This window comes from Telopea speciosissima, chromosome 3 (assembly GCF_018873765.1).
Source record: "Telopea speciosissima isolate NSW1024214 ecotype Mountain lineage chromosome 3, Tspe_v1, whole genome shotgun sequence".
NCBI classification, from domain to species: Eukaryota; Viridiplantae; Streptophyta; class Magnoliopsida; order Proteales; family Proteaceae; genus Telopea; species Telopea speciosissima.
Window position 1 is genome coordinate 21411396 of NC_057918.1, and position 20792 is coordinate 21432187.

At 40.1% G+C, this 20792-nt stretch overlaps 3 protein-coding genes and 1 pseudogene across 3 annotated transcripts; all 4 read right to left on the reverse strand.

Moving 5' to 3' along the window:
* Positions 1-872: 872 nt before the first annotated feature.
* On the reverse strand, positions 873-3298 carry LOC122654962 (G-type lectin S-receptor-like serine/threonine-protein kinase At1g34300). The gene is given in 2 exon segments (XM_043849216.1): positions 873-2551; positions 2554-3298. Coding segments are annotated over 2 exon segments (2415 nt in total). The 5' UTR covers positions 3290-3298.
* Positions 3299-8204: 4906 nt separating this feature from the next.
* Positions 8205-9559, reverse strand: LOC122654963 (barwin-like). The gene is made up of 3 exons (XM_043849217.1): positions 9396-9559; positions 8647-8752; positions 8205-8432 (listed from the first exon to the last, which is right to left on the reverse strand). Exons 1-3 carry the CDS (start codon positions 9557-9559, stop codon positions 8205-8207), a joined length of 498 nt encoding a protein of 165 aa, XP_043705152.1.
* A 1680-nt stretch (positions 9560-11239) lies between these two features.
* On the reverse strand, positions 11240-12122 carry LOC122657081 (annotated as a pseudogene).
* Positions 12123-14317: 2195 nt separating this feature from the next.
* LOC122653906 (GDSL esterase/lipase At1g29670-like) lies at positions 14318-17180 on the reverse strand. The gene is made up of 4 exons (XM_043847864.1): positions 16720-17180; positions 15157-15408; positions 14660-14912; positions 14318-14556 (listed from the first exon to the last, which is right to left on the reverse strand). The coding sequence occupies exons 1-4, from the start codon at positions 17152-17154 to the stop codon at positions 14324-14326; spliced, it is 1173 nt and encodes a 390-aa protein (XP_043703799.1). The 5' UTR covers positions 17155-17180; the 3' UTR covers positions 14318-14323.
* Between the last annotated feature and the right edge of the window lie 3612 nt (positions 17181-20792).

Sequence of the window (20792 nt, forward strand, 5' to 3'; positions counted from 1 at the left end):
AAGGTTCGAGTTACACAAGGCAGAGGTGTAAACGGATGGTCGAAAATCCGAATTCGATCCACATCCGAATCCGTTTAGAGGTATCCGTATTCGACCAGGAAATATCCGAATCCGATTACATCCGATCCGTATCCAAGCCGAATCCGATCCGTTTTCAGGCCTAGCGCAGTGTGCGCATTCCCCCACAGAATTCTTTTTCCCTTGAAAAATTTAACAGAAAAAAGTACAAAGTTGAAGAAAAATGCTAGTACAGTGGACCCCAAAGATTCGATAATTGGACAGTTAAAATATTAATGTTTGATATGTGAATTATACAAGTCTATACTTGACATTGAGCTTTAGTTTGAGCTCTGCTTATTGATTTGGATGCTTGAGGTCACAGATTCATGCATTTCAATAAGTAAATAGGAAGTCATATATAGAATTAGCACAGTAAAAGAAAACTAAATTGTGATGGTCTGCCAATCCAAGTGTTTCAATGCACCAAATCAATATAAGAATGAGAAGTTTATAAGCTATTCTGGGACACTTTACATTGAGCTCCAAAACAGCTTAAGCATGTACTTCAAGTCAGTAATCTTTCTGTGTTCCATCATTCCTTCCATAATGCCAGGTAGGTTACACTGGTTGTTTGCTGTAAATATGTGAATCAATGCTGATGGTTCTATGTCAGCGCAAAATGAGATTTTACAGAGGTTTTTGTTGCTTGGGAATTCAGCAGCTTTGTCAAAATAAATTTTAGGCAAATCTGCCCCCATTGGTAATTAGAGAAACAACATCAGTGAATGATGAATTTAGATGGTTTGGCCATTTTCTGTAAGAGATCAGTAAAATCTTCCGAACTATGATGAAACTCCCATGGCTCGAAATGATTAAGATGAGGAGGCAACTCGGATTGAAGTTGTAAAAGTGCAGAGGGCACTGATAGTACTGCTGACATTCATGCTGGTGCCACTCACAGACCCTTCTGCTGTGGCCTTTGGCGCTGGTGGTTTCTCAGTTGCTGTAATACCTTCAAGCATCTGCACCACTTTACCCATCACTGGCCTCTGAGATGGCTGCTCCTGGATACACCAGAAGCTAACCTGAATTGCTCTGATCACTTGCTCCATGTCCATCCCATGTTCAACCAGCCTTTTATCTACAATTCTCTCTACATTTCCCCTATCAAACTCTTCATATGCCCACAAAGAAAATTTCTTCCGACCTGTATCTTCAGAGACTTCGAAATTCCTTCGTCCACTCACTATCTCCAACAACACCATACCATAACTGTAGACATCAGATTTGGAAGTAATTGGAAGGTTGGCAAGCCACTCTGGTGCCAAATATCCTCTCGTCCCTCTGACACTTGTTAGGGTTCGATACCTATGGTCTTTTGGATTTATAAGCTTTGCAAGGCCAAAATCTGAGACCTTGGCATTATAGTTATCATCCAACAGAATGTTCTCTGGCTTTATGTCACAATGGACAATGCAGTCCCGACATTCTTCATGAAGGTAGGTGATCCCCCGTGCAGTCCCTAACGCAATGCTGAATCGAGTCTCCCAATCCAACAATCTCCCTGATGGCTCTTCTGAAGTGAAGAGCAAATTATCAAGGGATCCATTTTTCATGAACTCATAAACCAGCAGCCTGTGACGACCTTCAGAGCAGAACCCAATCAACCTCACCAAATTCAAATGGTGAGTACTACTTATAGTTACAACCTCCATCCTGAACTGCTTTTCTCCTTGCTCAATCCCTTCGAGTTGTTTCACTGCAACCACCGTTCTATTGGCAAGAATCCCTTTGTATACAGCCCCAAACCCTCCAGCTCCAAGCTTCTCCTTGAACTCCTTAGTGGCACGCTGGAGATCCTTATATGAAAACTGGACTGGTGCACCAGAAGCATATTCAAGAAGCGCATACTGAGTCGACAATCTGCCAAACTTGGGGCTGTTCCTACAGCACCACCACCACAATCCACCCACCAAAAGGACCAAGACCAGCAGAGTAACTGCAACCACAACCAGGACTACCCATGTTGGCAAATTCCATGCCTTACTACCACTTATACCCCCAGATGGAGGCGGGTTCGGCATTGCTGGACCACAGACCTTTACAAAAGAAGTACTAGGAAGCGCTGGGGACACATACCCACTAATGAAGTTTGAAGTTTTAATGTAGCACTCGCCCGTTCCATCAGCTAGGGAGGTGGATGCCGTGCATACTCCTTGAAGGCAATTCGAGCTACAAGCAGTAATCCCAACATAGAAGACCTGGTTAGACATCTCAGGGGGGAAAGTCATGAACTGGGCATGGTCCAATTGCAACATGACTGTGCTATCAGGGCAAGTTGCAAGCGCTACCTTCCTCTGACACCCCTTTCTGCTATCATTCGGATCCACAAGAGCGAAATTCTCAGATGGGCAACCACAAATAGGGCTTGTATCATTATAGCTACAGATGCCCATGTTACCACAGTACCCAAAAACCATACACTGATCTGCAACAGCAGCCCATCTCTCAACTTCCACAGTAGAACCGCTAGCAGAGCTATAAATCCTAAATTCCCATCAGAATCCAACTTCAGAAACCTAAAAACATCAGTAGGCCCATAATCACTGCTATAAACCACAATAGCAGGGCTGGAAAACGCGGGATCATTAAGCGTAACAGTTCCAATAGATTGGATTGTCAAACTAGGAGAAGTCAAGTTCGAATAACTAGAATTCAAAGCTTGATTCCAGTACACTATGCTGTTATTCCATTTAAGAGTAAGATTACCAGTGGTGAGAAGATTAAAAGAGTACAACCCAGATTGAAGAACCATGGCAGTAGTAAAATTCTGGGTTGGTAGAATCGTATCTGTTGGGTTATCGAAAGTAGACCAAACAGTAACAGAGCCGTTCTTCAGAGAGAGATTACCTGAATCGTCGAGCGTTGCAGTCGTAATGCCACGATTAGCGGTGCCGGATTCCCAGATAACGCTTCCGTTACCGTTGAGGAGACGAAGATCGCCGTTTTGGAGGAACTGAAAGACTCCATTAGAATCGACGGTGCCGGAATCGCCTCCGGCTTTCCAGACTGGAATGCCGTTGTAGGAGATTGCGGCGGCGAAGGAAGGTGAATTGGCTGAAGTGATGGAGATAAAGCCCAGAGAGAAAGTGCCGCTGGGAGATTTCCAGTTGGTGTTGGAGTTTGGGCTAAGGGTTGTTCCTAGTGAAATGTTTGCAGAGACGAGAGTAAAGAGAGGAGGGAACACAGAGGAGATCAAAACTAGAAGTGAAATAGTGGGTTTCCCCATCTCTCTCTCTCTCTCTCTCTTCCTGTGTTGTGCCTCTTTCCTCCTTCTTCTGCCTTTTTAACTGCTCAGACCTTAGAGAGAGACTCAGACAGACAGACAGACGGGAAAGACGAGAGGTCTCTGTCTCAAAATCTGCAGTTCTGCATTTCTGCTGCGAGAAGTCATGCAAGAGTTCCTTAGTCTTAAAAATGAAAAGGTCTTGTAGAGAGACTAGGGACAGGTCCTTCTTCCCATTAAAGTTGTATAATTTGATCATGATCCATTAATGCGCCATAATTCCATTTCCAAGCTCCCCATTGGCCTTTTAGGTTTTGATCAATTGTTCAAACTTATTTTTAAGGCAGGTGATATCGTAGAATAGAATCTCCACACCAAGCCAATGGAAGCTCAAGAGGGGACGCCACATAGTTTAAAAAGCCTTCTCACTAAAACGAATAAGGGATGCAGTCTTCTCCATGGGATCGTGGTCTATGCCAGCACCCTCATGTTTCTATTTCTCTCTTCTTCTTAAAACAAGGGGGTAGAGATATCTTTTCACATGGAAAGGAGAGAGATAAACTCATGGGAGTGTTGGCGTAGACAGAGATCTTTTTCCCAATAAATAATTATTTAATCTCTTGTTAACTTTTGATCAATTGTTCAAGCTTATTTTTAAAGCAGGTGAAAGCATAGAATAGAATCCCCCACGTCAAGCCAATGGAAGCACACGAGAGGACGCCACATAGTTCTTATGTAAAGGAGGAGAGAGTGTGAGAGGGCGCATGACGATGACGATGACGATGGGGTCATAATTTTTCCTTATTTTTAAGCTATTGAATTAGAAATATTTTTTGACCAAGTATAAGAGCAAACTTGTATAACATGTTGGGATTGTCGAATATTCCAATATATTTAGGTCATATGCTTAAGACTTAAGATTTTGTTTAGAGTTAGTTAAACATCAACAAATAAATAAAGGAGGGCTGGATCATGGTGTTGTATATTGAGATCAGATTAGCCAAATCAGTCAAAAGTCCAACCCATTTGATTTATTTATTTATTTATTGGGAGAATTAGAACCTATCTCGAATTGGCGACATTTAGGATCCCGATCCTCTCTAGCATGCATTTGACGGTTGAAAACACTTGGACACGCACCCCAGAGTGTCACTAACCGTTAGATGCGCATTGGAAGGTCTGGCGTGCTAGAGAAGATCTCTCCATCGATTTGAGTCATTGCACTACAAGAGAATAGTTGAAAAATTAATTTTTAAATTTTAGTTTAATGGCTAAAACACGGAGATAAAATTCAATAAATTAATACCTACTAAAATTTAAATTCATATATATATATATGATACGCTATTGATTTAGATGTCACAGCAATTTTTATAAACTTGAGGTGTTGCTAATCCAAAGGTTAAGTTATCATCGATTTTTTTTTTTTTTTTTTTTTTTTGTGTCAATTCTTTCAAGGGCCTGTAGACCACTAGGATGGCAGCCCAAGAGGGAGGCCAAGGGGTGGCGTCCCAAATCAAAGAAAGGTGGCCGAGGGTGGGAGGAAGGGAAGACTGGAATAACTAGTTGTCAAACATTCAATGGATAAAAGAGTCAAACAAGCGACCTCTCCCTTGAACTTAACTCAACACTCCACTACTATATCAAGAGGCGCTTTCCACCCATCTAAAAGTTGGATTGATAAAGAAACCCTTTGGAATGGACCCAAGAATTTGCTTTTTTTGATAGGAAAAAAACCAAATATATTAATTAAAGAGAAGAAGGTACATAAGTATCAAAAGCCTCAAAGTAGACTTGATCCTCCACGAGATCATTTAGAGCTTGTCCAATGTCTTGGCATAGAAAATAGAGATGCAGAGATTTTCCAGGAGTTTCCTCTTGGGTGTCCGCCAAAACCAATTAAAACATATATGACGCTCCACTCCTTGAAGGTCCACCATCCCTTGGGAAGCAATGGGTCAAAATGGTGGACCGTCATGGCAAAGGATGGTAGAATAACTTCTATTATTTCTAATCCTCAAATTTATATATTATATTTGGAAAAGATGTCTACTTGGTGGTGTTTCTTATGTCCTCTTACATAACACCGTGACATGACGCCTACCTCGGGGTAGATACCCAGGCATGCTCTCCCATTGGCCTAGATGTTTGTGTAGAGACCTACCAAATTTTAAAACCTATTCCCAAACAATTGCACCAATATGCAAAGTTCAAGACCAAATCAGAAGCCCGAGTTAAAAAAAAATTAGATTTTTAGATGATATCCAAATTAACTGAAGTGTGTTTATTCAATAACTGACTCATAAACCTCTTGAGAAGTGAAGAAAGCTGATGCAGACAAATAAAAAGGAAGGGTCCTTCTAGTGTCACTAAGCCTAGCGAAGTATAACACTTTACTATTTGATCAAGGAAACTGCTCAAACTCTGATTCAAAGTTGGCTAAAGATTTCATACGCGGTCGTGCAAGTATGCACGGTCGTGTCCCCTCTCACAAAGAGTTGGAAAAGTCATAAACCCTCCACCCATATTTAATGTCTTGAAACTCCCACCCTCTCACATGCAAGCATGCACGGTTATGTCCCCTCTCACAAAGAGTTGGAAAAATCATAAACCCCCCCACCCATATTTAATGTCTCAAAACTCCCACCCTCTCACATGCACAGCTTACGCAGCCATGTATGAAAAGTGTCCCCTTCAAAGTTATAGTAAAATTTTACTCAAAAAAAAAGTTATAGTAAAATTACCCAAATGCCAACGAATGGAGAAGAATAAAAAATATAAAATGACATCTTTTATAATTTTAGTTACTTCCTGTACCCACAGACTTGGCAGCGAAAGATAAAAGGGATGGAGAATCTAATTACTCTAATGGATAGAAAGGGGAAAATTATCACCTCCAGTTTGCTGACCGACCCAGTTCCCCAGTTCCTCTAATAGGGGGATGGTGGACCCCACCCAGACAGAGTGTTTGGGCATGGGTACAGAAGTCATTTCAGTCCCCCTTTGTTAGAGGAACTGGGGAACTGGGCCGGGCAGCCAACTGGAGGTGATAAAGATCCATAGAAAGGAGAGAGTTTCACTGACACTAATCCATTTGTGGGGGGGGGGGGGGAAATGGCTAGAGGAAACATTCGAAGTGCTGCTATGGATGTTGGAAAGAAATAAATCTTGTTGGTTTTTTTTTTTAGGTTGTTTTTTTTTTTAGCTATGAGTAAAGAGGTTTATCATTAGGGCACTTTATTCATTAGATTCCTTAAAACTAACATCTAACGTTCCAGACTAACGGACTGGACTAGAATGTTACAAAGTTTGAAAAGTAAGGGTACATTTGAACATAGTGAAAGTTCAAGGGTGCATTTGTACGTATGGATAATTTGAGGGGGCATTTGAAAAAACACCTTTTTTTTTTTAGTCTTGTTCTATAGGTCACTGGTTCTTTATATGGTCTGGGTTTCGGGCTTCATGGTGGTGGGCAGCAGCATTAGCCTTAGGGTCAACACTATTTTGGGTTGGTGGTGGTGCGCAGCATATTTAATCCTAGTTAATACTTAATAATCATAACTTATAACAATAATGTTGTAAATAAGAAAAAAAATTAGAGTTGATGTTTGATTCTTTGTCTGGTTAGGAATATAAATTCAATTATTTGTATGTTTGGAAAATTATATGTATAATTAGGAATTTTGAACTTGTTGAAGTGTTGGAGTCCATAAAAGTATTAACCATCCCATTATTAAACAAGACAAGATCCTAATTTTGAAATCGTTTAGTAAAAGGAACAGTTATGGGATTTATGCCTTCGGACCAAAACCGATTAGGAACCCTGCTGATTACCTAGAACCATCCCGATTGACACCTTTAGAATGACCTTTCTTGCTAGAAACCCTTGCTCAGTCAAAGGCTGTCAAAGATGGCCTTGAGTCATGTACGAGGTTACATTTTCAAAGTAGTGGTTCTCTGTGATAGGGGAGGTTCTGCCATCAACCGCATGAAATAGGTGAGTTAGGGGTTTTTATGACATTTTAGATTGACATAAATGCCAATCCTACTGCATTATTTGGAGTAGTATTACTTATATAAAGTTCTGGTAGCTTTGGTCAGGATTTGGTCTTGCAAGTGTCTAGTCTCCCTTCTTTTCAACAATACTCATTTTCTTTTTTGGATTTTTGAACCTTTATAGTATTAGGATTATACATAGGTTGTTTTTAAACACTTCAATGCTTGAGGTTCAATGGAATTTCCAAATCTTCCCAAGTTCTCCCAGCTTTCCCTGTGTTCCTTTGCTTGGCTCGAGTGAGCTCTCTTGTTACCCTCTATATGGGGCTTACGCGGTGATTGGAATAGAGAAAATTTTGATTTAGAATTATTATTGATATTAAGACGATGAATTGCGACCTCTAGATCAAGCCCAAGCATTTCCGCATAACTCCATGCGAATATGTCGGAAAATTTCTATACCAAGCGCATGTATTCTGCTATTTCTTCCTCACCCACAGGAGCATTGAGGAAGATTGGTCGGGCTTTTCAATTAGGTCTAGTACACCCTCCCCAAAGGGAAAGAGTTTTCTGTCTCGGAGCATGAATTTTCTGTCTTGAAGCATGGTCCTTGTGCCAACACGAGGGCCAATGGAGAGCACATGTTGGAGCATCAACATGGGTGGTATTTCTAATTTTCATGGCAGACAGGATGGTCATTTCACCCTTCCATGTGTCTAGACGCAAGCTTATAGTGATATAGATAACCAATTCAGACTCCCTTTGATGACTGAAAATAATCAGATTTCCAGCACAACATTATCTACCATACTAAAACAAACATGAAAAAGATGAGAAATTCACGGGAATACAAATCTAGGTAGAAAAAACTTAAAAGAACACTCAAATGGTAGAAACAGAACTTTCATTTGGAATACAAAATCTAGGTTAAGATGGAAATATAGAAACATTGTCCATTTTCGAAATTCGTTTTATTTGTGAAGCTTTCATCCTCGACGAACTCGTAGTTGACAATGAGATGTCCCGTGTTGTAACCATTTCCATCCGTATCCAGCTCTTGGAATACACTCCAATCCAGGTCTAACCCTCCATTAGAGCACTGGTCCACGATCCTCACTGTTTGTTGAGCACCGGTCTTGGCGTTGGTCACCTGCATTTGCAAATTGCAGCAACTCATTAATTTGTCAAAATCTGAGTGAGTGCCTTTCCTGATTAAACTTTGGGTGACCCACCTTCCCCAATTTTCATATCGACTTTAACCCAATTTGAATCTTCCCTCCCTAGACCTGCATCTTCTTTGCCCTAAACCTGTTCGACGAAATTACACCTTTTATTTTAGAGGAGGATTATTCGTTTGGACTGACCTTCAAACATTTGCCGCAGGCGGCCTGACCTGTAGGGCCGGAGGTGCCGCAGAAGGCCGTCCATCCATACTGGCTGCGCCAAGACAACGGCTTGTTAGCATCCCATGTAGGGGTGTCAATGGGTCGGGTTGGGCCGGGCCTGTCTAAACCCTGACCCGACCCTAGAGGCCTTAACCCTGACCCGACCCTGTCAGGGTCAAGAAACTCTTAACCCTGACCCGACCCTGCCAGGGTCGGGCCGGGTCGGGTTGGTCTTGATTTATGGCACCGCCACGTGTCTCATTAGACCATGTTTTTGTAACATGATCTCAACCTATGGGACAACTAATAAATATGTTGAAAAAAATGGCGTGTGTATAAACTCTCTCTACAATTGTAATCGTGTCCCCTCAATAGGCCGGAAGCTTATAGGGGCTACAACTAAATAACAATCATCGTGACTCTTTTTATGGTCCCGATCAAAATAGTAGATGATCTACTCTTTTTATGGTTCCCACTTCATGATATGACAAAGCTAGTAGTTATCTCTGTACAATTCTCTTCTTTTTTTTTTTGTCAAGAAAATACTTATATTAAGTATATAATATATATATATATATATATATATATATATATATATGTAATATTATATACCTATAATTAATACAGTCGGGTCGGGCCGGGCCGGCCAGGGTCGGGCCCGGGCCGGGCTCAGGGCGGGTTCGGGCGGGTTCGGGCCAGCCGGGCTTTATTGACACCCCTAATCCCATGTGGAGCAGTAAGCACTCACGGCATTCAAATCATATCCATTCTGCTTCGCATTATAGTAATGGTAAGTTGCTTTCACGTTCGAAGCCCTCTGTGCTATGGAACTTGCTGTTAGATTGAGTAAGAACACAATGCACAGCAGATGATTGTACAAAGTATTCCCCATTTTATTTCCCTTCTCTTTAGGCTTCTATTTAGGAAGATAGTGCAGAAAGGCTTAAATCCATGAACGGTGGCCTGTATAGAGGTCAACAGTCGAACAGTTGAAGATTGAAACTCAGGGCTTGAATTGATTAACGGGTCTACTGGGTTAGATATTGACTAGTGAGAGTCTTGGAGCTTGTAAGGGTTGAAAAGTGAATCACAAGACCTGTTTACTGGTTTGTGGTGGGTATAACTTTCTACTGGTCCCAATTTTAGAGATCATGTCCAAAAAATAGTTGAAAAATCACAGGCATGGATAAGAGATCTAAAAATTAGATGGCCAGAACTCTAATTTGTAGGAAAAAAAAATGCTTATCTTTTGGGTGTTAAAAAATTCCATTTCAAATTAAGATGATTAAGCTCTAATCTGAATGGATTTTATGGGTCTTTACAGCCAATGGCATGGGACCAACCCAGTTGTCTTCTTTTTTACCAATGCCAGTTCATGACATGTCGTCTGACTGCAAGTCCTTAGGAACAGTCTAGCTCAAGGGTCTGCATGATAACATTTATGTTTCTTGGTCTTGTTTCTATTCTAAAAATGATTTTTTGTATTTCAGTTACTGGGTCAAATTTTTGTACAACAAAACGCATTTGGTAATGCATAATAATTTTTATTTTTATGCTAGAAAAGAAACAGAAACGCATTTATTATGCACAATGATTTCTGTTTCTAGAATTTCTATAATACTTCAAAAAAGCCATTAAATAGCCAAAAATTTGGTGGTGGTTGAAGTTGCATTGGAAGTGGTGTTTTATTTTAAACATGCAATTACTGCCTTGCCCATCAAAGTAACCATGTGCTCCCTGCCCCCCTTATTTCTGGGTACAGAAGCTTCAAATTAGAGGTTTTTTTTTTTTTTAATTTCTTAGCATTTTTTTTTTGTTGTGGTTCATTCCGAGTAACAAAAAAATTATCAGTATTAAAAAACGGATTTCCCTACTTTTTTTCCCCCTAGAAACGAAAAAAAACAAAACAAAAGTGTTATTATGCAGGCTCTAAGCTTCGATTGTGGATGGATAGTTCCTCATCGAACCTATTCCAGTCATCTTACAGGGTCCACTAGATTCGAATAAAAAACAAAAATTTGAATGCTATAGAAATCTTTATCCTATAAGATCTTTCTATGGTATGACTCATCTTGAGAGTCTAGATTGGTACATCACCACTTGGATCAGCCTTCTGATACCATATTTTAGCTATACAAGTCTCTTTCCCTAATAATAATAATCATATCACGAGCTAGTTAGGACAACCTGTCCTACTAGATGAACATTCCTCCATTAAGCCGACTAGTACTACAGTCTACAGTCCAAGGCTAGCTTAATTGCCATCTTATTACAATATACAATAACAGTAGGACTTCAAGTCTTTAACCAAAGAGGAAGGATGGAGGATGGAGGGTGGAGGGTGGAGGTGGGGGACACAACTCTTGATCTCTCTCCATCTTTATTAGTAATTACAACATGGAGACTCTCTCCATCTTTATTAGTAATTACAAGTTACAACATAGAGATTCTCTCTCTTTATTAGTAATTACAACATAGAGTCTCTCTCTCCCAAATTGCTCTCTCTCTATTAGTAATATCAAGTTTGCAACATGGAGTCTCTCTCTCTCCATCTTTATTAGTAATTACAACATACTCTCTCTCTCTCTCTCTCTCTCTCTTGTGTGATAATCAAATTGGCTTCCCTTTGGGAACAATATGATCTTTGAGCCACATGTAGCTAGTTATGTTCACATAATAAAATGCTGCCACAAGACCAACAAGAAAACGTAGAAGGAAACCAAAAGAACTCACACCCTTCTTCACATCCTCTACCTTTGGACCAAGCAGTAATGGAGAATCTCCTGCCACTGGCTTCACTCCTGTTACAGAACATCCAATGATTAACCCATAAGTCTACGAACCCCTCTGAACCATTTTGGACCAATTCTTTTCAATTGAACCTCTTTAAATCCAGCCTTTCCAAACCATTCCATATACTCTTCTTCCTTTGGAAATAACATCCACATATCTGCAAAGAAACGAGACAACCAATAGGATGGATAAACAGGGTCAATCATACATGCCTTTCCACCAGGTTTCAAAACCCTATAAGCTTCAGTGATTCCACGTTGTGGGTCAGGCCAGTATTCAATACTTCTTGCAGATACATATCTATCAGCATAATCTGTTGGGAAGGGAAGATCTTCAGCATCACCTTCAATTATGATGCAACCCTTCAATTGTTCCTTTTGTTTTGCCTTAGCAAGTTGGTGAGGTGATTGGTCTAAAATGGTAACATTCTTGGCATCTACATGCTTAACAACACCACAAGTAGTAAACCCAGTTCCACCACCAACATCCACCACAATTAGGTTTCGATCATAGAGGTCCAAGGGCTGTAAAGCTTCTTCCCTCATCTCCTCTGTATATTGTTGAGGGTTTCCTATGGTATCATAGAAAATGGAGACGATTCTATAGAACCATAATGCCTCTTTCTTGTGTTGAATGAACCTTTGTTGGGAAGCCATGCGTAAGATGATATAGGGTGAGAATACTTTGAATCCCACTACCATTTATATAATAGTAGTCATAGACATTTCGTCAAACACTGGGGGAAACCTGTCAATTACAATGGGAATAAAAAACAATAGTGAGGAAACCTTATGACCTTTGACGGCTGTCTTTGCTGAATGGGTGGTTGACAATTGCTAAGCTACAAGCACCAGGTAATCTCCATTTATGAGCCTGTCTGTATCTCTATAAAGTTACTACTAGCTAGAATCTACTCTCTTTGAATCCCAACTTGGATTTATTGTTTGATAATTCATCATTTAAGGTTGGGATAAGGTTGAGTACAGTTGAATTGTAGTTTATCCTTCAAAATTTTCTCTCCAAAGTGGAAATGCATTGGATTGCAAACAATCTCAATCTCCTATTATTAGTGGTATCTATTAAGAGAATGTTTAGAATTGGTATTGGTGAAGCCTAAGCTTAATCCAAAAAGTACTGTTGATTCTTCCTTAATAATGATAGTTTCGTTTGCTGATGAGCGACCCCCTACCAAAGGTGTGTAAGACTGTAAGGTGATGGAGCCTTTGGAATTTTGTACTTTCGGGAATTAAGATTTCTCTATCACTATATATATATATATAGGAAAGCAGTTTTTTGTACGGTAGTGTGGCCTACGCCAACACTCCCAATCTCTCTTCTCCTTAAAACAAGGGGGCAAAAGTGTCTTTTCATATGGGGAGGAGAGAGATAGACTCATGAAAGTGGTGGCGTAGACCACACTCCCGGACGGAGAACTTTTTCCCATATACATATTAGGGTTTTGTAATTTCAAACTCATCAAATTCACACGATAAACTCCATGATCATCTCTTGATTATTATCCTTTTTTGTGATGCCATTCATTTGTGACTTCTCAAGTGAAGGGGGCTCCACATGCTTTCTTTACAACATTAATGAAAGCTGACTTTACAAATGACAAACGGGTTTTCTCTTCCCAAGTGATCATGATGATGCACACATGAGAGAGGAGGCTTCATGAGAAAGGCAGGAGAGAGCATCCAAACCAAATGGCTTGAGCAAATGGGCAGTGGAGCAAAGTATGGTCTATTGTTTCTGTTTCGATTGACGTACCATATCGAGGGTCAATCGAGACGTGACATTGGAAAAACCCGTCACCAGTAGCGCGCAAGTCCATCAGCACAAGCCCTCCATAAAAATGAACAAAAATTTGGAAAGATTTTGCAATTCTAGATCTCCTTCCAAGCTGTGATTGGGGTAAAAGCCTAATTACACCAAGAAGAAGACGATAGGATTTCAATATTCTTCACATAAACCATACACCAATCCCAGAAGATTAACCAACTTTTAGGACCATGGAATGACGGATGTAAAACCTAGATGTTGTATTGGGATTTAAACGGAGGTTCGATTTCTTTACATTGATAGTTTACCCACTGACTCAGCAGTACAAACTAACACGATCTTTCAGATTATGTATCTCTTGGTTAGATTTTGACACAAGACTTGTGCCATACTAGTAGGTTGTACCACTAGAATTTCATTTTCTAGGTTTGTCCCTTGTGTGCACCCCCAGTCCCCACCTTAAGCCTTCATAGAGAGAATAATAATGTTTAGGCAAAAATTTTCTCATTTACCTGTTTTTGGTCCCCCCCCTTCTTCTAAGTTTCGTTGTAGACGCCGGCATTGACGAAAGACTTCCACAAGTCCAAAAACCGATAGAAAATTATATTGAAATTAAAGCCTAGGCAATGTACATACATACATAAAATATTTTATACCTAATCAACGATTAATAGCTCTTTGATATCGGTCAATCGACGTATTAGGATTTTTGGCAGTTTCTTTTTTCATATCCATATATCCGTTATATGATGTTGATAAGTGAAGGGATTAAAACGTAATGAAAGTTTCTATCACTTGGAGAATATATGGTTATAACTTGCACGGGTTGTTCTTGGATTATAAGGTTATAACTTGCACGGGTTGTTCTTATGCGTGATAATGGACAAGTTATGAGATCACCATTTTGAATCACATCACTTGACTCAATCATAACCTACATGTACTGCTTTGTTTTTGGACATAATTGGGTTTGAAATTTAGTAACTTCATTCCCATTTTTTAACCAAAAATAGAAACCGAAATTAAAGCCTAAGCAATGTACATACATAATTAATTAAAATGGGTTTAAAAGATGGAAGACTTAAAGCTTGGCTAGTTCTTTAACATTTATGGGGTAAGTTTCAACAGTGAAACTTGAAGCATAAGCAATCTTTGCTATCAACTTGTTTACAGCTTCAGTTGGATGCAACCCATCAAAGAAGACATGAGAATTCCTATCTCCACATGTATTCCCTCCTCTCTTGCATAATACCCCACTCCCACCTTCTTTCCTCACACTTACTTCACAACAAGCATTGCTTGTATCTTTAAAACCTGAAATTAAAACCAACATATTCAATTACTACTTCATTACACATTTAATTAAGTAGAAATTAATGAAATATATATATGAAGGTGTCTAATAAATAATGGTTACCTCTAGGGTTAGGGTCCTCGATAATATCATCGATGATTTTGTAAGAATTAACATAAACTAGATTAGAACCTGGCATGTCAGGCTTAATCACATCAACCAAGGATTTCAATTCAGAATTGAATAGAGAGGCAGCTTGATTAAGGGGTAATATGCAACCCTGACGGATTCGAAATTTCGTCTTAACTACAGGAATGCATCCGATCGGATATATCGATATCAACACGAATTTCCGAGCTCCCAAACTATACAATTTCTACATAATCAACAAAAAGGAGTGAAATTAGATTAAGTTTAATCTTTTTTTTAAAAAAAAAAATTTGCTCATGATCATGTAACAACCTTTAATGTGGTACTTAGGTTACCCTAGTTGTGTATGAACCTACACTATATCTGGGCCTAATTTTGGGCCTGGAACTAAATCAACTTGGCCCACTGATACACCTCTACATCTCTTAAATCATAAATTGAGAGAATTGGGGATAGATGAGGATTATTACCTTGAGTTTCATAGATAGTACCCTAATCAGATTTGCAGTGAAAGCTTCAAGACTGGCACTACTAGTGGAGTTTCTTAGAAAGTAATTCAATAGATAGTCATTCCCACCTGTTCCAATCACAAACAAATACTTCGAGAGGATACCGGAGGAGATGAGTGAGTTCTTGCTTCCACGCCCTAATTGATGTGCTAATTGTCGCAATGTGACCTTCTGGTAATTCCTAATTTGCTTCCTCAAAGTGATCACACAGCCCTGAAAAATGGTAAAACGGAATGTCATTCCATATATAATAACATTAGCTTTGATCTCTAGCACCTTGTGGATTTTTGGGCTAGTACGTTTGGGATTGGAGAAGCCCAAAATTTATTTAAGCCCATAAAGCCCATCAAGAACCAAGCTGAACCAGTCCCATATTAGCAAGCCCAAGCCCAGCAAGAACAAAAACTTAAAATCTCTGGGTCCCTAAGGACACTTATATTGCTAAAACAATTATACCAATTAATTGGTAGGTGAGTTGGTTGTTATATAGGAATGTCATAGAATGATTAATAATGGCACCTAATTTATGAAACCAATTTGATTGATTGAAACCAAATCTAAATATTCCAATCTAATGGTTCAGGCTTAAGATTGGGGTGGTTGATGGGTTAAGCGGCAGTCGAAAATCCTTTAATTAGGTTTAAAACCTAATTAAAGTACAAGGCCGACTATATGGGCCTCTCAAGTACTTTTGGCCTATATCATGTAGGACAGTCTAACCCAATTCCATTCCATAGCTTCAGGAGTTATGTTCTGCTCCTACCATGAATTTACATAATAATGACTAAATCACCTCTTCCCCTCTCGGCGGTGGGGTTGGGGGCTCTTATACCCAAAACAAAACAAAAAAAAAAAGTACACTTGGCCGATCAAATCCAATGAGTATGGAGTAGGAGACTAGGAGGTGGTGAGCCACAAAATATAAAATTCCCATCGGGTTGTAAGGGAAATTAAATATATTTTATAAGAAAAATCACTTTTAATGTTTGATTGAAGGAAAATGCAAATATTTCTTAAAAAAGTGAAATAAATTTTACCAAAAATGCAAATATTTTTTGCTTCATTTTCCTTTTTCCACTTCCCTTGCAACCAAACAGATCCCCTAGAGTTAAAAAATAATGAAAAAATGATGGTAGAGGAATTTGTAAGAGGGCCCGTTTACAAAGGGTTCATTAGGCAAGGCATTTGTTCTGCCACATGCAACGTCATAGGGTGTCTCTACTCACATACTAAGTTTCATTTTAATTAGAATCAATCATAGAATCGAATATTAAAATTGAAAAGGGTTGATATTCTCTGTACAGCAGCACAGGCAACGCCCAGATACCTAATCTAGGTATTTGTGCCATTTAGAGGGATGGGGCAGTCATTTAGCCCACCCCTCATGTGTTTGGGCGCAACAGAGAACATTTGGCCAAATGATATAGAAAATGTGTACTTAAAACAAATGGACGACTAAACAAATACGAAAAAACACAGATATATAAGGGCATATGAGAGAGAGAGAGAGAGAGAGAGACTTACTGAAATGGAACCAGTGTCATCAAGTATACCAGAACCACCAGAGGCAAAGTTGACACCATGAAGGATATTATGTCCCTTCGAAGTGGGGTTTTTGAATGATGGGATGAAAGAAGGAAGCTTAAGCAACTCTCCTAACTCATCAATCACATTCTTTCCATTAGAGAACCTTCCAGTAGGCCCAAGAGGAAAATCTATCCCATAAGGCAGATAATCAGCTCTAGAGGTGGAGTTCTTCAAGAAGTTGTTGTTTCCATTATCAACCAGAGAACTCCCAAAAACAAACAACCCATTGGTCTCAGCTCCATTAATATCTCTCCTATTAATCTCCTTACACGCAGGGTCACAACAACTACACAGAAGAAGCGAAGGAAGAAAGATAAAGAAGAAGAAGACAAGAAGGTTTGATGAGAATGCTTTTTTACCCATTTGAGTCATACACTTCTTTTCCGAACTGGGCTAATGAGAGATTGGTTGAAGGGGAGAGAGTGACAACTCAGGGTGGGTTTTGTGTTTTGAAGTCCTTATATGTTGAGACATGTATATTCAATCACCCTATTGTGCTGGAACCCAAATTAATGGATTGAAGAGACCTGATTTGATGTTTCATCTCTAACAGTGAGCAAAGCATACGTCCTGGCATGTCTACCACTGGTATTGGTTCATTAGTGTAGAGAGAGAGAGAGAGAGAGAGAGAGAGAGAGAGAGAGGTGGGAGATTAATTAGAAAAGGCAGATGGGTAGTTGAAGGGGTGGTCAGAAAAGGGTAGGTCTGGTCCGGAGACTCCAAGAGACATGCATGAGTGTGTAATGGCGTCTCCTTATTTGGTAGACATCATTTAATGTGTCACTCCAGCCTTCCTTAGTTTATTATGCTTGTAGTACTGCCGTGTGGTTTTCCCATGTTATTGTCTCTCCATATTTAGTGTAGTATATTTATATATGTTCGGCTTTTGAGGCAGATTGCATTTAAAATGATTCGGTTGTTGAGAGAGAGAGAGAGATTGATTTCTTATTTTATGATTTTCTTAAATGGTCACATTTTGTGTGTGTATAGTGGTGTAGGAAAAAAAATCCTGTACAATGCCCTAATCTTGGGGCATACTCTAGTTCTTATTTTATGATTTTCTTAAATGGTCACATTTTGTGTGTGTATAGTGGTGTAGGAAAAAAAATCCTCTACAATGCCCTAATCTTGGGGTATACTCTAGTGCAGGTTTGAAAGCTCGATACGCGGAAGATGCGACATCCAACGGTGTCGAGCTCAAGAAGAAAAAAAAAAAAAACTGCCTTGCATTGAGTTCACTCTGTTGGATGAAGTTTCTTCCATGTGTCGAGCTCTCAGGCCACACTACAGTGCACCGCAAGATTAGAGCACTGTAGAGGATTTTAATCCATATATATAGGGGAGCGTTCTCTCTAGGAGAACGCAAGGGTCACGTGTGCACGATAGCCAATGAGAGCTTGTGCTAGCATCTTAGGGGCGGGATTTTCGCTTTTCATGGAGGGTGGGGCCGTCATTTCGCTCCCCATTGTGTATGTGTATGGGTGTGGCCCTTGTGTCCCCCATAGAGAACTTTTCTCCATATATATATTGGGAGAAAGAAATTTTATCTTTCCATGGGGGCACAACGGTCATTTCTCCTGCCCCTTGTCTGGATAGTGTACCGCATGCGTCCAGGTAGTGTGAACTCTCTGGGGGGGAGCGTGCAAGTTGTGCCAGACATAGAGGGGACACAAGACCACCCCCCCCCAATGAAAGGTGGAATTGCCCGCCTTTTTTATGCTTTAGTGCGCACTCCCATTGGCCTCTGTGAGCGCATACGGACCGTGCTCTTCCACAGTGAACTCTTCCCCTATATATAGTTGTACATGTGTGTGCATGTACGAGTGTTTTCATCAAATCTATTTCAATAGAGATTGAATTTATTAATTTGCGTTGATTTTATGTGTGATGATTACCCTAGGTATGATTTTAGAGTTTTCACAACTAGGGATAAAATTGGGCATTCTGTTCTTATGGTTATCACACTGTATATTTTCGCAATGTGATTGTAAAATATAAGTATGAGCATTCATATGGTATGTGTGTTGAATGTGATCATCATTAGAGATTCTTGTATGACATACTGCATGTTGTTTGTGCAATAAGAATGTTTGATAGTTGTTTTGTCGATATACCTAAAAGGTTCTTACTCTTGTAGCTACACATATCAATGCATTCAGTGTACTGCTATAGATGCAAGAGATGCTCAACAAGGTATCCACTTCCCAAAAGAGAGAACATATTGTGAGAGTAGTTTGAATGTGATTGGATGGAATTTCAGTATCGGTAGCAGTGATGTAAATTGTTTACCAAGAACGCCACCCGGTCGAGCCAGGCATGCCGCCCCTGTGCCCTGACATACGGGTGCATGAAATGACCGGCGCCGCACCCCTACTTATTTTTGGGGTTCCAAGAGGTGGGGCGGTCATTTTTCACACCCCTGTGTCAGGACGCAGGAGTGGCGTGTCTAACACGATCGGATGGCGTTCTCTTTCCCTTTTGTTGAATTATCGGATTAGCTTAATTGAGTTCGACCCCAATCGAATCATCTAGATCGTATCCAACCCATTGGCAGCCCTAAGAGGGTATAAATTTAAAAATAACACTATCTAAGGCACCAACCAACTGAGCAAGAAGTTGTATTCCCTTACTTTAGCATAGATGGATAGATATAAATATGGTTCCTCATTGTGTTTAGATAGAAATAGATAGATATAATAAGTGTGTCCTTAAAGATATAACCGCTATAATTGCACAATGTACGTATATAATGCATGTCATGTCAACACAGATTTCTGGTACTAAAATAAAATCTTTAGTGAATGATCTAATAAAAGAATTCAACAAAAGATTTAGGTGCCCTTAAAGACTTCTGCATCCTCGGGTTTTAATATTTCATTTTTCACCAGTTGGGAAGGAAATAAAAGAAAAGTTTTAGGTGCCCTTTATTCATGTATTAATGAAGGTTGGTGACGAATCATTGTGTACTTAGTTCCAATCTCTCACTCAATTCGCTCCCATGCAGTATACAAACAGTGCTATGCAGGTGAGAGAGAGATTCAGCCATAAAGGAAGATCTGCTCTTGCTTGACACCAAGAGATGGATAAGACTTTTACTATACTAATGATGCTGCTGTGGGATACTAACATACTTAGGGGTAGGGCTACGACTGGGTGAGGTTGGGCCGGGCTTTATAGAACCCTAATCCAACCTTGAGTTCCCTTAGGGCCCTAGACCCGACTCGACCCGACCCGACCCTGACTCAGGGCCTGAAAAATCTAACCCAGATCCGCCCTCAGGGTCGGGCCGGGCTGACCTTGATTGGCCCTGATCATGGGGAGGGAGAAGAAAATGTATGGGCTGGAATAGGTCGAGGAGAAAATTATCAATTATACGTAAAATAACGCTATAATAAAATGTATTATATCACTTATTATCTTTATATATAATAAAATGTGGATGACGTTTGAAGTTCTAGAAACAGCCTCTCTGGAAACAGGGGTAAGGCTGCGTACATTTGACCTTCCCCAGACCTTGCTAAACGCGGGAGCCTTGTGCACTGGGTATGGCCTTTTGTGGATGACGTTTAAAGTTTATTATATATGTTATATCAATATATATTTTATAGTATAACTTAAAACAGGGTCGGGCCGGGCCGGGCTGGGCAGACTTAGCCCGAGGCCTCAACCTGGCCCGACCCGACCCTGTCTTAGGGCCAGAAATTTCTAGCCTTGGTCCGTCCTCAGGGCCAAATATCTCAGCCTAGATCATGTTTGGAGGGAAACGATCAAGATTCCATTCCATTTAAGAAAGGGGTGCATCTCTTTGTAACTTGTAACTAGGCCTGTAAACGGATCGAATTCGGCTCGGATACGGATCGGATGTAATCGGATTCGGATATTTCCTGGTTGAATACGGATACCTCTAAACGGATTTGGATGGATTAGGATGCGGATCGAATTCGGATTTTCGACCATCCGTTTACACCTCTATCTTGTGTAACCCGAACCTTCCTCCCCCTAGTGGATAC

Excerpts from the sequence above, each read along its gene's own strand:
- LOC122654963 (XM_043849217.1), bottom strand. The coding sequence starts at position 9,559 with ATGGGGAATACTTTGTACAATCATCTGCTGTGCATTGTGTTCTTACTC. Across the intron at positions 8,753-9,395 it reads GTGAGTGCTTACTGCTCCAC|ATGGGATGCTAACAAGCCGT; the intron begins ATGGGATTAGGG and ends TGACACCCCTAC. Across the intron at positions 8,433-8,646 it reads CCTGCGGCAAATGTTTGAAG|GTGACCAACGCCAAGACCGG; the intron begins GTCAGTCCAAAC and ends TTGCAAATGCAG.
- LOC122653906 (XM_043847864.1), bottom strand. The coding sequence starts at position 17,154 with ATGACTCAAATGGGTAAAAAAGCATTCTCATCAAACCTTCTTGTCTTC. Across the intron at positions 15,409-16,719 it reads ATGACACTGGTTCCATTTCA|GGCTGTGTGATCACTTTGAG; the intron begins GTAAGTCTCTCT and ends ACCATTTTTCAG. Across the intron at positions 14,557-14,659 it reads CGAGGACCCTAACCCTAGAG|GTTTTAAAGATACAAGCAAT; the intron begins GTAACCATTATT and ends TTTTAATTTCAG.